Source organism: Sceloporus occidentalis, unplaced genomic scaffold (genome assembly GCF_023333645.1).
Source record: "Sceloporus occidentalis isolate IW3139 unplaced genomic scaffold, rSceOcc1.0.p SCAF_2, whole genome shotgun sequence".
Classification (NCBI taxonomy): domain Eukaryota; kingdom Metazoa; phylum Chordata; class Lepidosauria; order Squamata; family Phrynosomatidae; genus Sceloporus; species Sceloporus occidentalis.
This window is the reverse complement of record NW_028316982.1, coordinates 71207111-71224235: the sequence shown is the minus strand read 5'-3', so window position 1 is coordinate 71224235 and position 17125 is coordinate 71207111. Positions and strand designations below refer to the sequence as shown.

The following is a 17125-nucleotide window of genomic DNA, read 5'->3' as shown; positions in this document are numbered from 1 at the left end:
AGAACATGGAAGAGGACTTGGGTCTCTCAGTGATCCCTGTCATCCAACACAGAAAATTCATATAAACCTTTAACAGACAATAGGGTAAGAAATATGCCTTTATTTCAGGATAAAATAGATATACCTCCTTAGTAACATTTTCCCTCCCAGAGAGACTTTGGGAAACTAACATTTTCAGTGGAAGACGTTGTTATGGTTAAGGCACAGAAATGTGGCATGCATGTAACCTTCAACATAGCTGATGGGCCTATTGGTGGAACACTGGAAAATTTGGAAGCGCAGGCTTCCGTAATTACAAACCCCATCGCTGTGTTCCCAAGAAAGGTCTCCTGTGGCAGCAAACCAGTTCTAATAGCTTTCATTTCTACTGGGAACAAATCTTTTGTAAAGCTAATTATTCTTAATTACCAACTGATGAGCAAGCCATCCCTAAATACACAGCATAGTAACAGTGATAGTTCAGATGTCACTGTCAGATACTTGGAGAATTTGGGGCTTAGGCAACTGGAGAGGCAGGGGTGACAGATTGTATCATCCCTGTTAATTAAAAAACAAACAAACATCAGTGCTTTGACTGTTTGGACCTTGGCTGCAAAAGAGTAACTAGGGTCAATGTCTTGGCCTTAGCGGAGAATAGATGAGTGTAGGACGCTCTCATGAGGATGTGGTCAGATAGTGCTGAAATCTGTGCAGTGAGCCAGGAAGCCATTATTCCTGTTTAATCTATTGCTAAGGGATTGTAGTTTATGGATGAACTCCAATTCTGCTGTTTCTCTTTCCAATCTACCTTTGTAGTTCTCTTATTCAAGGACCACTGTTCTGAAGTCTGAGATGGAACAGCCATCGATTTTTGTGTATTCCCATTCCTAATGTCTGATTTATGTCCATTTATCCTCTGGTGCAAGGACTGGCCTGTTTGGCCAATGTAGAGTGCTGAAGTACCCTTTCCAGTCTGAACTAAAAGAAATGGGTTTTGTGGCTGTTTGGTCATACTGTATACCTGTACATGTTTGAAGGAAGACAGGAGTCAGGAACCTGTTAAAAGCTGTTAACAGTAGTGTGATCTGAGGCAGGACCCATCGCTTCACACAGCAAGTACAGTCTTTGATGGCATATCCCCTTTCACATTTTCCAGCTTAATGCAGAGGAAGTTCTCTGAGCCCAACACATACATTGACAACTTGCCAAAGGAAAAGGAGGAACAAGAAGAACTCTACGATGATGTGGATGTTCCAGAAGCAACAATGGTGAGGATCTTGCACTGGAGGCCATTTTGTTTTCAAGTGATTACTGCAAGAAAGGACACATGAACCTAACCACATGATGACCTAAACTGCACAATGTGCTTTGTTTCATATCCATACTCCTCTTTAATTGTGAGTAGCAATGAAATAATTTTTGTTTAGGAATGCTGGTTATGAATTCTACATAGAATTAACATCAGCATTGCTAAGGCTACATAAGAGCTGGCATCCTGTTGGGGAGTTCTGAATGTGTGAACTTACAGTACGACACAATGACTCCCATCCTGTTTCCTACAATCTCCACTTACCAGGCAGCAGCCACTGTAATTGATTGAGTTTGTTCACCGATCAATTAGGAAGCAGCTGACTGACATTCCCATCCCCTTTCCTGTGAAATCTTGAGTGCAACAGTCAAAAGCAGAACCCCTGAGCTGGAGATCTTCCCCAGAGTGGGGGAGATGATCAACGTGCTGCTTCCTGAATGACAAGGAACAGACCCCACCAATCTTAGTTCCTGCTGCCCAGTAACTGGGGATTGAGATCCTTTCACAGTCCCTATGTATCCCCTAAACTCAAGATACAGGGATCGTGAATATGAAACAATCACGAGTGTGTAACTCTGGGTTACAAATTCATAACTACCCAACAGGATTGCGACCAATAATATTACATAGTATTGAATTTTTGGTGTCAAATGGGGGTCTCACTCTTTCTGGATCAAGCTGTATTGATCTGAAATCATTCTAAGATGATATATTTAATATTTCTCAGGAGGAAATACCTCAGAGTGAAAGCAAATGTGAAGGGGAACAGGACAGAGTCTATCTTGACCTCACACCAGTTCAGACTTTCCTGTACTGTGCTGGCAAGCAGCATGGTCAGTTGTCCCCTTCAGCATCTCCTCCTCTGCAAAGATCTGCCAGCAAGAGTTCAACTGACTCTGAGAAAGATTCATCCATGGTCCATAAAGAAGGCGAGTTGAACAGAAGATCATTGGAAACTCCAGACAAGGTATTGCACAGACATGAATATGAAATACTGAGGAAGAGGGATATATCTCAATGGCTAGGTACATACTTGGCCTTCAGAAGGTCCAAGGTTCATTTCCTGGCAGTTTTAATGCACTGATTTTGTAGGTAAAGCACCTTTTATGACAGCAGGATGTACAGTTGTCCCTCCATATTTGCTAGGGTTAGGGGCACAAGACCCCCGTGAATATAGAAAAACCGCAAATAACAAAAACACCATGTTTTTACTGAGAGGACACCTCTCTAGGAATCTCTAGGTCCTCCAGGACAACTCTGTGGCTGTCTGACACTGACCACAAAATGCCTAGTAGTGTATCCTCTCTAGGAATCTCTAGGTCTTTCAGTGCAACTTTTAGTTAAAGTTGACCATAGAGTTGCACTGGAGGACCTAGATATTCCTAGAGAGAACCTATTAATCAAATCCATGAATAATCAAATCCACAAATATCAAATCCGCAAATATGGAGAGATAACTGTATAGCCAGTTGTAGAAAGACAGCATCTAGAAAGAATTCTAGAGCAGTCATGCTAAATTGCTTCAGGTTTGGCTTCAGTCTAAGCCAGCTTGTTAAAATGTTCACTATTTCTATTAGGGTTTTTTTTTTTAAAAAATGTTCTGTATCTCACTTTTGCCTCTATTACTGGTCATAAAATCTAGTTATAAAAAGAGCAGGTGATGGAATCTCTGTCCAAGATTCCGAAAAAAACACTACCAGTCAGAGTAGATAATGTTATATCAACTAGATTAAAGTGGCTACTTCTGGCCTTCCATATGTTTTGGGACTTGAACTCCTATCGACCCTATCCAGCGCAACCAGTGGTGAGGAATTACGGGAGCTGCAGTTCAAAAACATCCAGAGGGCCACATTTGTTTACCCTAGACTTAGAAGCATAGATAGTCTGGCTTCATAATAAAACAGCTTGCAGGGATCTTCAGTCAGGAGCAGCATTGGACCTCTTTCTTCACAACCCACTAAGGCACTGCACCCCTCCTCTGTCCCCACTGCCAAATTCCCTGCAGTCCAATTTCCAATGTTCTTTTCTGGTAACTAATGCATATGGAGGATGTGCAGCTCCTTTTAAAGAATTGTGCTTCCTTTTGTTGTGTGCTGTCAAGTCATTTCCAACTCATGACAACCCTAAGGCACTGGGGTTTTCTTGGCAAGTTTCTTCAGTGGGGGTTTGACATTGCCATCCTCTGAGGCTGAGAGAGTGTGACTTGCCCAAGGTCATCCAGTGAGTTTCACAGCCGAGCCAAGATCTGAACCTTAGTCTCCAGAGTCCTACGCCAATGCTCAAACCACTACACCATACTGTGCTTCCTAGAAATATCTAAGACCATGATTCTCTTAAAATAATATGCATGGCTGCCATCCTTCTTATTCACAAGATGTGATATTATTGCTATGGTGCCAGCAGGGAAGTAGATAGGGATTGTGGTCTGCTTGTTGCTCACCCCATCCTAAATGGACAGCCAGCTTCACTGTTGTTTATTCTCCACTTATCTTCCTGCTATCCCAACAGAAGCCTCCAGATGTGGATGAGCTCTTGCCACTGAGGACAACCACAGTAAAAATCCAGGCTCAGCAGCAGCAAATTGCCTTTCCACATAGTGGCCTTGAGTTTAAGAATGCCACCACAGTTGTGACTGCACCCAAAGAGAAGGGAGAACGGCCCAAGGCAGTGAATCCAGGTGGGTTTATTGATTGCTGCAACAATATCTTTCAAGCCAAGAGCTTGATGATAAAAACTTAAGAAGTGGTGTCTTCTGCTGCTAACTTTATAACGTGTGTCAAAATTCTTGGGCCAGTTGATGAAGTAGCCAGATTCCTGAAATTATGGTGTATTGCTAAATTATCTGCCATAGTTCAGTATAGTTTTGTGTCTCTGTCTACAGCACCTGTTGAAACCAAACTGGGCAAAAACAGGACAGAAGCTGAAGTGAAGCGATACTCAGAAGAACGAGATCGTCTGGAGAAGGAAAAAGAAGAAATCCGCTCCCAGCTGGCACAGCTTCGGAAAGAGAAAAGAGAGATGAAAGAGTTGCTGACAGGCTGCACAGGTAATATCCCTGTTCTGCTTGGTGGCCCATGGTGCCAGTTGAAGAAGAGTTTATATTCTTAAGCATAATGTGCCACCAGTTTATCTTGTAAGGTTGTGAGTTGAGGACTGATGTAGAAGAGATTCATCTTGGAGGATACCAGTCCTGATCTTAGACCTATTTCTTTAGGTTCTGAAGGCAAAAGAAGAAAGGATGTTTATCCTTGTCACCAAGAGTTTTATTGATAGCCAGTGTTTATAGTATAATTACACCTTCTATATCCAGTTTGCTCTGATCCTATCCCCAGTCTAAGATTATACTCCATGCATAAAACAAAGTGGATTGTAATCCCTGACATCTCATGCTGTAATAGATATATTAGTCTAAGAGATACCATACAATTCTTTTTTTATTTTCTATACATAACTTGCACAGCCATAAGAAAAGGCAAATGAGAGTGAGGCTGGAGGCTGGCTGTTTGCACAATGACTGTCACTTATTAGTTTATCCACATCCATGTGCTTTACTTAACAGACAAGAGCCTTTTGTCCACAATGGAGCAAAATCTGAAGGAAATAGAGGAGGAATGCAAACGGAAAGAAGATCAGCGTGTAGACTTAGAGCTGAACCTTGTGGAAGTAAAAGAAAATCTAAGGAAAGCTGAATCTGGTCCAGTTACACTTGGTACTGCTGTGGATACCACACACCTGGAGAATGCAAGCCCTAAAGTATGTAGCTAGATCTTTTGATTCATGGTAGCAGTAGAACTCTTTTCAGCAATGACCCCTTTCAAATCATTTATAACAACACAGCAGATAGGGAGTCTATTTCAAAGTGTCTTTTAAGAAAGAAAAATAATAAATAAAAGGGAACATCTGCACTCTGTTTCTGGCCTTGTCTCCATTTGGAATGGAGCCTTCTCTCCCCCTCCCCTCCTCCTCCTGGCACAGGTCCAGAGAGGACCCCTGGGGGTCCCCCTTGCTCCCTGCCATGCTTGCATCCAGCAATTCAACCATGGCAAGGGTCTGGAGATATAAACACCCCCCCCCCTCCCAGTGCTGCCTTTTTGGGATTTTTAAAATTTAATTAATTGCAAAATTGTTGGATTAGTAAAGCAACTACTTTATATTTAAAAAACCAAAAAGGGAGCACAAGAGGGGGCGGGGGTGACATCTCTGTGACATCATATGATTGACACATGAGCAGTGCAAATGGGAACAACAATTGTGTCCAAAAACAAACAAACCTTGCACTGAGATAAGGAAAAGATCCCCTTTATAGTGGGAACTAGAGATCTTTTACTAAAGCAGAGCAAAGTGGAGCAAAGAACCTTTTAGAACCAATTTAGTGAGAATGAGGCTTCTGTCTGCTTTTTAAAAGACCTCAAAAAAAATCCAGTTACTGATCTCTTGTGTCTCGAATTACTGAGCCTGCAGTAAAAAAAATTGTGAAATTGCGTCTCTTTTGTCAATTTAGGTGCTGCCACTTCAAAGAATTAATCAAAAGTGTTCTTAACAAAACACTTAACTGCAAAGCTGCCTCCAGCCAGTATGGTTGTGGACATGCTAGTTAGATGATTTTTGGAGTTATAGTCAAAAAATTGTATGCTTCCCTGTTCTGATTAGCTTATTGATCAACTTGTCCTCCCTAAATTTATGTGAATAGTAAACAATACATAAACATATAGAAGACAAGTCTATCCATTATGATGAATCTGCCCTAGCAATTTAAGTCAAGGACCAACATCTTGGATCAGTTATTTACATTAGTTGCAGAGGGCCACAGAAAGACCAGGTGTGACTTCAATGTGCACAGTCAACCAGAGTTTGAGGACAGTCAAAAACACACTGCAGAAATAATCCAGTTTGAGACTGCTTAAACTGCCCTGGCTCAGTGCTAAGGAATTCTGGGAACTGTAGTTTTGTGAGACATTTAGCTTTATCAGAGAGCTCTGGTGCCACAATAAACTACTATTCCCAGGATTCCCTAAGACTGAGCCAATGCAGTTAAAGCGATCTCAAACTGGATTATTTCTGCAGTGTGTTTTTAGACCAAAGTTTACAACTACAGCTTCCAGAGTCCTCACAGCCAGTGGCCTTCCCTCCAAAAAGTGACTCTTTCAAGCTATGCTTTTAGCATTAAAAACCAGAGCCCTAAGCAAGAAAGGCTCCTTGATTTCAAATGTTTAGCCAACATATGGTTATTTTAGTACAGTTTGTATGACCACAACTATCCTCTTTTTCCATAAAAACAGATGAAAGTTGCCAACTCTATGAATAGTACTGAAAACTCGCCCGTCAATTCAGCAATGGCATTAAAAAACCGGCCACTCTCTATCATGGTTACAGGGAAAGGAACAGTTCTACAGAAAGCTAAGGTAAGGAGTATATGAACCATACCCACTGTGCTTATGATTATAGTAACTCCATCTTGAGCCCAAGGAAATGTGGCCTAAGCATTTTTAATGGATAAATCATGATTTAGAACCAAAGACAAACTCTTCTAAAGCATATTTTCTTTTTTTTTCAGGAATGGGAGAAGAAAGGTGCTAGTTAGGTTTTCATAGTGTCAAGAGTGGACTTATGACTAGAATTGGCCATTCATGGACTACAGGATTCTGTTGACAGTAGATAAAAGGTCCGGAAAAGGCAAAGCGCCACAAGAAGTATGTATACTGTGTCGCTCCATCTAAAAGAAATTATGGACCCTGGCCAGATGCTTTCAAGCTGTGTATAGGATGAGATCCAGCTTGCCATAAGAGGGCCTTTCTTAGAACGTTGCTCCTTTTAGCAGAGTTGCACTATGTAGCAGCACAGAGAGTTAACATAAGTGGAAACATTGCTTCTAATTTCATTGTTGTCATAAATACTTTGCTGTACATACAAATGCTTTTGTGTATTTCTAGTTTTGGTGGTTATAGCATTGTGCAATCCAGGATTTGTTGTTAGCAAAAAGAATTTGGTTTCTAGTCAGATCTCTTTAATGTTGCGGTGTTACACTAAGGGGTTGTTGGGGAGGTGGGGTGTGGGCAAGGTAAATTGAAGGCTCCTTGTTAGCCTTTTCATTTGGATATTTTCTAGCCAGTGAAGAAAAAATTGAGAGAAGTTTGGGGCATCAAGCAATGCAACTAAAAGTTGGCTGCTTTTTAGCTGTGTATAAAATAAGACCCAGTTTGCCAAAAATAATTCCTGACCCAAAGAGATTATGGCTTAGAGTTTAATGTTGGTACAAAGCACACATCTCTGTACGAGATCTAATAAACCAGTTACCACCATCAGAACTGACTGGGACACATCCTGAATCGGTGGATTCATGGCCACTTAGCCACTCACAACCACAGGGAACCTCTCTAGATCCAGTGATATATCCCACTTTGTGAAAGGATGTGTCCTGAACACTGAAGAGAATTAACACGTCATGCATACATGGAGGCTTAGTTTGTGAACAGAAGCCAGAAGGTTATTTAAAATGCAAAAAGAGTTAATTCTTAAATTGCTGCAACTGACATTTGAAGGTGATTTGAGGCACAATGGTAACATTTTCTTTCCTGCCTTCCATGATGTGACCCCTAGTGATGCCAATACCGTTTATTGAATTTTGCAGTGCTTCTCGTTAATATCCATATAATTGTTTCCTTTTTGAGCTAGTACTACATCTTCTAATATTCTGTACAGCCATCAGCATAAGGACTATGTCCTATATGTATGAAATTAAGTTCAGAAGTTTAAAAAGTCATTACCCAAATACTGTGAATGCTATCACAAAAAGATTGTTTGGAAGAATACATAATCTTTTTCAACATATTTTGTCATAGCTTCTCCGATAAACAAGAGTATAATTACAGCAAGACAGGACTTGATTGAATTATCTGCGGAAAATCTGTTAAACCCAAGGAAGATTAAACATGTCTGATTTTATTTTTGATTTCATTTGTATGTGAATCATTTCTCAAAGCAGGCTATATATAAAAGGGAGAAATTGATGTCAAATACTTCATTCCAACATTGTGCTCGATGATGTAAACTCGGAGGGACTCAGCAGGCTTACCCTAGTGCAAGGACATTTACAGACAATCGTTTTCTCATGCAACAAATTAGTTGTTGCAGGAACTCTAAAGAGCAGTGCCCCAGCTAACAAATATGTTGTGATGAAGTAACAGTTTCTCAACAACAAAAGCTACAAGGAAAATGCTTTAGTACCCAATAGTTTATATAAACTGAATATAGTTGTTTGTGTACTGTGTACTATGACTAGGTGTTACAAACTTATATTCTCTTCCTGAGGGAGATGGTTGTAAAAGAATGCCTTTTGTCAAACAGATTTTTCCAGTGTGACAAAAGATATGCTTTTATGACCATGTCCCATATGAAAAGAATGGAAGTGCTGGAATGACATACAGAGAGGTACGGAGAAAGCTGCTGCTACTCTCCTGCTCCATTTTGATGTTATTTTGTCATGCGATAAGTCTCTTAAATTAAATATGAGAAGCCTTACTTATTTGTGTATGTAACAAAGTTTGGCGGTATAATACACACTGGTTCTTAAATACTGCTTCCAGATCTTGGAGACTGTTGGGCCAGTATATATGCTCTCAGTAGAACCCTGGTGGCATAGTGGTTAAATGCCAGTGCTGCAGCCACAAGATTGTGAGTGCAATCCCAGGCAGGGCTACAAGGTCTTCTCCATCCTTTCATAGGGCTGTAAAATGAGTACCCAGTTTGTTGGGGGCAATTGGCTTACACATTGTAAACCGGTTAGGAAGTGCTAGTTCACTGATAAGTGGTATAGAAATGTACTTGCTAATGCTCTTGCTAAATAGCATTATAACATGTTTTGTGATTCTGTATTCTGTTGTGTCATTTACTGGTGCTACACAGGTGTTATGTTGGGGACATTAAGGCAAGTAGGTGGTAGAAGAGTCAAGAAAGCTTTGGTACTTTCAATGCCCTGACAACTGGAAGCATCAATGGGGAAAGTACCAGAGGTGTAGCAGTTGACTCCTTTGCCCCACCTTTTATGCTACAATTCTTTAACACCTATGTACTATAGCTGATGAAGTCAGGGCACAGAGATTCCACACACAAGCTGAGAATCTCAAATCCAAAAGGTTCACTCATGGATCTGTGCAAAAATACTATCATTGCATTCCTACCTAAAATATAAATTCCCCTTTGTTGTACATGTGTCTTTCCAATCAGTGGCTATTTTACAGAGGTGGTTTCTAATAAAAATAAAAATGTTGACTCTATCTTAAATGTGTGCATTTTTTCAACAGTTTTTTTTCAACAGTTACATATTTCAAAGTAAGGAAGCGATCATATTGAATTAGGAAGATTCAGACAAGCTTTTCAACTATGTACCCTGGAGAGCTATCATGCTTTGAAACCACTCACCAACCTCTGGGAACCTCATGGATTTCACAGGGTTTTCTTAGGCAAAGAATACTGAGGTGGTTTTGCAAGTTCGTACCTTTGAAATATAGCCTTCAGCACCTTATATTCATTGGTGGTTACCCATTCAGGGCTGATTGACCAAGATCAGATGAGATCTGGTGCCTTCAGTGTATAGGCCATTGGACTCTGAGCATCATAGAAAACTCTGCAAGAGAACTCTTCTTTCTCTCCTATGGCAAGACTTCTTAAACTAATAAAAATCACATTCTCTTGTCCACTAGGGGGCATTCATGCAACATTTCACATTTACTGGCCAGGACCCAAGCATCATTTCCCCCCAGCTCTCTTTAGTCTTAAATCATGGCTCCCTTTAGCTCACCAACTTGTTCATTCCATATATACAATCTCATGAACCACCAACAATGTTTTAATTCTGGCATGACTGGTATATATTCTACATTTGAGGGGGGGGGGGTGTCACACCAGCTTTTGATAGTTTTAGTAATAACTCTCCGTCTAAGACTTTGGAGATGTTAATAAGGGGATTCTCACTGTCAGTGTCTTCATTTTCTTCTTTTGTAACATGGTTTCAAATGTTAGGCCAATTAATTTCAGAAACCTAGTGGTACAGATGTAGCTTTCAACCTCCCCAATTTGACAGGGCCAGTCCCAGTTGATTCTGTTGTCCTATTTTTTTCCAGCTGTTTTGAAAATGTCCCAGCTTCTCAGTTGTGTTCCCACTTTCCTCCCCCCCCCCGCAAGTTTACTTCAGATGCTGCAAACTGAGTTAAAAGTTCAAAAGTAGTTTGTACTCAGTTTACTCAGCCGTGCAAAGTGGAGGGACGAAAAATCTTGCCCTTCCCTTTAGACTCAAGACAAAAGCAAATCTCCTAGCTTGTGTGTTCATCTTCATCAATAACTTTTGTCACCTTCGGAGGTTGCTTGAACACACATGTCCTGGTTTTCATCTATGAAATGTTGAGGGATACATAGAGATCCTGCAAAGGGGGAATGTAGTGTAAAGGTTCAACAGATGAAACCAGTGGTGTCACTAATTTTGGGGTCACCTGATGCAGTAATTCAGGGTGTCCCATATCCCCCATTGACTACCTCCCATACCCCACCATACAGAATCCTTAGTAAATTTTTTGTACTAATGTTACTCATTAATGATAATTCCTGTATATTACAGAATGTAATGGTATTAGTTGTGACATAAACAACTAGTAAAATTAAAAATTATACTTTTAAATTGCAATATCGTACGCATCATCATTTTCATGGGACACAGGTGAATGCCACAGGCTGTTTCTGTCCAGACTTAGATGTTTGAGGAGCAGTGATGTCACCCCATCCTCAGTGTCAGCTGGTGTGATCCACACATCCCACATTCCCCTAATGATGCCACTGTAGGAAACTGCTATATGTCCCCTCTCATCTCCTGCAAGACTTACCTTTAAACCGCTACAGACCCCATTCCCTGGCTATTTAGTAGCCAGTGCAGAGCTACAGAGAAGCATCTGGCTATGTCCCTTTAGACAGACACAGAATAATGGCATCATCTACTGAGACTTTTAGGAAAACCACAATGATATCCTTGGTTTTGGCCTCTGGTTATACAGACATAGCCAGGTGCTTCTCTTCTCTCCACCAGGCACTGAAGGGCCCTGGACTAGGTTCCAGAGCAGCTAAAAGGTGAGCCATGTAGCGATTTTGGTCATTCTGACCTCCACAACCAAACAGACTTGTTTACCCCAGTGTCGAACACCTGCACATTTTGATGAGTACTAGCTTTCTGAAACCAGTTTCTGTTTCTTCCAGGGTCACTGGCACTTCGCAAAAAAAAAATAAAAAAAATCTAGAAGTCTAATCACAACTCCACTGAAAATAAGTTAAATTTGTCAAAAGATTAGTCAAACTGCATTATTTCTGCAGTGCGGATTCAGCCCTAGTGTTATCGTGACTAGCAGCTTTTAAACAAGCCATTTTTCATATTACCTTTCCACATGGTAGTACTTGGTAACAAAATGGTGTTTGTACATAAAGCTTTTATTGGTTACTGCAGCCCTTATATGCTTGCTGCTGATGCAGTGCTTCAAATATCTGCCAGGCACAATTAAAGAACAGTTTTATACTGTACAAGCTAACTCCCCTTTTACACCCCAAACAGGGGCATGCTTACACACACATACACACTATGATCCACAATTTTGAGGGTCTGAAGGCAAATGTAAGGGAATTCCCTCATTCAACACTTAGATCTCCATGTGTGTTTCAACATGCACTCAAGTGAAGTTTGTTTCAATCAGTGAAGGAGGGGGGGAGGAATGTACAGAAATGCCTCTTTGCTTGCAATGTAAGCAGAAAGGCGCTGCAACTCCCAGCTCTAGCTAGCACAGCCAATAGTGAGGAACGCTGGGAAGTGCAGTCCAACATCATCTGGAAGGCTGTACAATTCCCACTTTATAGTTATATTTGGTGCTAGCAGTACTACTGGACTCTTCTAATGCTCAGTGGCAAACTTGACATTTTAAGGAACATTTCTCATTATGAAAATTATAAAAATTGAACCAAGAAGACTAGAGGGTATCTGAAACGTACCTGGTGTAATTTCTCTGTCCAGCCAAAGAAAGAGGAAAATTATTAATAGCAAAGAAAAGACATTGCAATTTGAATCGGGAAATAAAAGAGAACAATAGATATGCAACAAATTTTGAAGCAAGCTTGTCTCATTCTGATTTGGGGCAAATCTGTGGGAGTGTTAAACTGTGCCCATGGGGCTAGGGATTGTGACCCAGAAGCTGCATGCACTTTCCTGTCTGGTTGCAGCACCAACTATACTTTGTAAAATTTATTTTGCAGCCTCTCTAGGAGACATGGAAACAATATTGTTGTGTCCACTCTCTACAGCATCACACCTTTTAGAGTGGAGAGGAACGTGCATGTGACCTCCAAGGCCATTTTTGTGACCCCACCACCAACTCCACAATTTTTGCTCTCAAATGCCCCCTACACTCCATTTCACCATGTTGTAGAACACTCCAATGCTGTTTTAGGCCCAACAGAAACATTTTTCTAACAGCAGGTGACCTAAAAATTAACCATCTTACCTCAGACTATAATGACCTGGAGGGACCCAAATATAGTGAAATAGTTCTTGCAGTCTCCTAGGGGACTTAGGAGGACATTTTGCTACCAAGAAATTGAAACAACTGTTCTCAGTGGTGTGTATATGCCTTCCAGTCATCTGTTGATTTAATTGCGACCCCATGAATGCCATAGAGTTTTCTTAGGCAAGGAATACTCAGAGTCAGTTTTGCTAGTACCTTACTCTTAAATTTGGTATAGCACTTGGTATTCATTGCTGGTCTCCCATCCAAGTACTAACCAGACCTGACCCTGCTTAGTTTCCAAGACCAGACAGAATCTGCTACCTTTAGAGTACTTGGGCCACATTTTCATGATGGTAAAGACCATGTGACCATGCAATGCCCCTTGGAAAGCAAATATGGTGCCCAATGTCTGACAATTCCCCCACCCTTTGGAGGCTTTATGTTATTTATTTTTAAAAACACACTGAGGAGGAGGGTGGGTATATACAAACCCCCCAAAGTCTGGAAGTTGCTCACACTTGATCCATCTTAATCCTGTATGCAAACAAACTCTAGTAATGTAAAATGCCATAAGCCCTTAGTAGCTAAACTGAGGTATGTAACAGATCTCTGTAACTTCTAAGTATTTTGGAAAGTTGGGGAATCTAATAATATAAACTTCATTTTAGTTATTTTACTGTTTTGATTTGGTTACAAAATTATAGCATCATTTTGAATGTCCCATGCATTTAAAAAAAACAAATCTTTAGAGCTAAAAAACTTACTGTGTAGCACCTTACAGTATCAGTATATCAATAATAAATATTGAAAATAAAAATATATTGGCAACCTCATTTGGTACACCAGGAAGTGATTCTGTGCAAAAGTCTCATGGTTTGAAATAGAATTATTGCTTGTAAATATTTCCTGTGTTTCAGTTCTTTTGTAAGCATATTTTCAGTAGCTAAAAACCACAATATTTCTGATGTCCTCACTGAGTCGGCATCATCTGCCTTTTTGACCGCTGCTGAGTTCTGTACAGCTGCTGCCATCCATGTTGGTTTCGAAGATCACGGATGTCTCTGTGACTGTGAAGCATTCCTTCTCTGAATTCCTAAAATAAAGATAATAAGACATTGTATTTCCAGACCAACATTAAGTGTTTAGGGAGCTGTTTCTGATCCACAAAAAAATTAATTTTAATTTTAAATACAGACTTTACATTTTCCCAACATTTAAAGTGAGATTTGATTACACTAACCAGTAGCCAGTCCCACAGTGTGAATTTCCTGAAGGTCAATTAAGGCTTTCTCCAGTGCTTCCAAATCCCACCAAACAGGTGGCTGATGGTATCAATGGGAAAAACATAAATCTATTGGCTAGATGCACCTCCTAAGTTCCTCTTGTTCAGCAAAGCAAATCAATCTATTGCACACTAGGATATTTGGTCTTTTTGCTGTAAAAATGTAACATGCCTCTTTTTCCAGAAGCAGGTCCCATGAGCAAATTAAAATTAAGCAATAGTTGCTTTAAAGATTATTGCAGTGTGACATCCCAATAGTTGTTGTTAACTGCCCTCAAGTCAACTTCGACTCATGGTAACTCTGAGGATCAGACAACTCCAAGACCCCCTGTCCCCAACTTCTCAGCTCAGGTCCTGCAGGCCCACAGGCCCATGTCCTCCCTGATTGAGTCTAACCATCTGGTATGTGATCTTCCTGTCTTTCTAATGCCTTCCACCTTTCCTAGCATCATTGCCTTTTCTAATGATTCATTTTTCCTCACGATGTGGCCAAAGTATGAGAGCCTCAATTTACTCATCCTGACTTCCAGGGATAGTTCACAATTTCTGGGACACTAGCTTGAGATGTGAACAAGACATCAAGCAGGGTGGCTTGAAACATTTAACAGAAATACTCTGCAGTGAGCCTTACTGTTTTCACAATGTGGTCCTTCCCAGCCTTGGCACTGACAGTGGTAGCTGCCATTCCCAGGAACACACATTCCATCATTCATGCAAGGGTTGGGTCTGCACAGGTTCACTGGTTTCTTAGCCTCTATAAAATACAAGAGAACATAGCAGAGGCTGTTGACTTTCATGGCACAAAGAGATAAGCATCTCACATATATTACTGCTGCAAGTACTGTATTATCATTTTTTTCTGTGGAAATCCACAAAGACAGCTCCTTGTATTATAGACATTCCACTGAAGAGAGAAGGTCTTATTTATTTGTGAGATAAATCAGGAGATCATACTCTGTGGTGCCAGGTCATAGGAAACCTCAGGCTCTAGGATCAAATCTTGGGGTTCCAATCTGGCCCTCTAGAATTCCTAAGATAGTTATTTCCCTATCCTTATGTTACCATTATTAAATGGTTTTGCAGTTTTTGCTATGTCTTCTCCACACATTTTTAAAAGCTGAAGTGCTTCTTTTAAGGCAGAGATGGGTAAAATGTGGCATGCAGGCCACATATAACCCACAGGCCCCCCCCCCCCCCTACGCTAAGGTTAAAAAACAAATCCTAAAGGCAATAGAAGCATTTTGCTATTATTATTATTAATTTTTGCTTCCTGGGACATTTTAGGTCCAGGGGAGGCCTTTTAGTATACAATTTGTTATAAAAACAATTGGGACTTAAATTGTTTTGGCAATATACAATTATAGTTGGCCCTAAAGAACCAGAGAAAGGTGTAGGAAGGGCAGATTCCTATTATCCAAAAAAAAAAAAAATTAAAAAAAATTCTACTGTCATCACTGAGTACTAAATGTGATCAGAAAGTCAAAATAGTCCATCTTACCATCACATATTCTTTCCATTATAAGGCCTTCGTTATATTTTAGATCTTTGTAAGAAGAAATCCTTAATACATTATCATAAGAACTGGCAATCTTCAGTAATGAGCTTGTTGGGATATGTCCCATTCCAACAATAAACAGTGATATGTCATTATTACGAAGCTGCTGAGCAGGGACTATGGCATCCTCCAGTCCAGCTCCACCTGTAATCACCACCACAATCTTCTTCACACCAGGCCTTGCTCCTTTTTGGACAGTCAAGACATCATCATAAATATGCAGCAAGGAGCTGCCAACTGAGACTGAGCCACCCACAAAGGAAGCTTGATTGATAGCTTCATGGAGACTTGAATCAGTAACATGTCTGTCCAGTCCAAAAATAGTTTGGGACCTTTTCCCAAAGACAACAAGCCCTATCTGTGTCACGTCCCGATTGATGACAAACTGGGAAGACATGCTGCTGACAAAGGTTTTTAGCTGCACAAAGTTGTCCCTTCCAACTGAACCTGATGAATCCAAAGCAAACACCAAATCCAGGGATTGAGTTGGACAGCCTAAGAAGGAAAAGGCAGGTATTAGATTTTCAAGAATTCACACTGTTTAGTTGAATAGTTGGAGAGCCTATTTAAAATGCACAAAGGGAATAGAATTCTAATTTTCCATGGATATTTTGACGTTGTTGTTGTTGTTGTTGTTGTTGTTGTGTGCCTTCTAGTTGTTTCCAACTTATGGTGAAAGTGAGATGAATTTACCATGGGGTTTTCTTGGCAAGATTTGTTCAGAGGAGGTTTACCATTGCCTTCCCCTGAGGCTGAGAGTATGTGACTTGCCAAAGTTCACCCAGTGGCTTTTGTGGCTGAGCTGGGAATCAAACCCTGGTTTCCAGAGTTGTAGTCCAACACTCAAACCACTACACCACACTGACATTATTTTGGGCTAAAGAAAATGATCTGGCAAATCTAGACATCTCAGAATAGCAATAGTTGAGGTTGTACTCAACATAAACACTGAGCAAGGAATACTGTAAGGCAAAACATAGGTACATCTGAAGGTCAGTGACCAAGTCCTTTTTTTAAAATAAAATTTACTAAATGACCTTTGGCCCATCACCACATCTCAGGCTAGTTCTCACAGAGAGTTTTTGCCAGAATAAAATTAGCCCTTTAAAGAAGAGTAGAACTGAAATATAACAAAGATTATTTCAGTTCTACACAGCACAATAGGCAGCAACTTTCCACTTGAAATAACCTAACTGTACATCTAGAAAATAATGGGAATTATATTGCCTCTGAAGGTGAACATAATCATTTCCCTCTGAGCAACTTGTCAAGTACATTTGAAGAACAGGTCAGATAAAATATAAGATTATTCTGCAAATAACAAGTCATTTTCCATTTCAGAAAATTAGTCTTGATGAACTTCACTGAAAAATGATGACTTTTTGCTCCCATGATCCTTGTTTTCAAGAATGCCAGTGCCTGTTTAAGTTGTCCTGCCAACCAGCAGAAGCCACTGAAATATCAATTAG

At 40.3% G+C, this 17125-nt stretch overlaps 2 protein-coding genes across 3 annotated transcripts in view; one reads left to right on the top strand and one right to left on the bottom strand.

Annotated features, from left to right (window-relative positions):
• The window catches only part of LOC149318526 (actin filament-associated protein 1-like 2), a 116385-nt gene extending 105490 nt beyond the window's left edge, over positions 1-10895 (top strand). For both annotated transcript variants that reach the window (XM_089509954.1, XM_089509953.1), the window contains 7 exons: positions 1136-1247; positions 2016-2255; positions 3797-3965; positions 4170-4334; positions 4848-5041; positions 6568-6690; positions 6843-10895. In XM_089509954.1, coding sequence (XP_089366080.1) covers positions 1136-1247; positions 2016-2255; positions 3797-3965; positions 4170-4334; positions 4848-5041; positions 6568-6690; positions 6843-6869 — 1030 coding nt within the window. In that variant the 3' untranslated portion in view covers positions 6870-10895. The remainder of the gene's footprint in view (positions 1-1135; positions 1248-2015; positions 2256-3796; positions 3966-4169; positions 4335-4847; positions 5042-6567; positions 6691-6842) is intronic.
• Positions 10896-13495: 2600 nt separating this feature from the next.
• Positions 13496-17125, bottom strand: part of LOC149318525 (von Willebrand factor A domain-containing protein 2-like) — a 55833-nt gene continuing 52203 nt past the window's right edge. The window contains exons 12-14 of the mRNA XM_089507807.1: positions 15600-16151; positions 14733-14855; positions 13496-13912 (exon numbers count right to left, since the gene is read on the bottom strand). Coding sequence (XP_089363933.1) covers positions 13869-13912; positions 14733-14855; positions 15600-16151 — 719 coding nt within the window. The 3' untranslated portion in view covers positions 13496-13868. The remainder of the gene's footprint in view (positions 13913-14732; positions 14856-15599; positions 16152-17125) is intronic.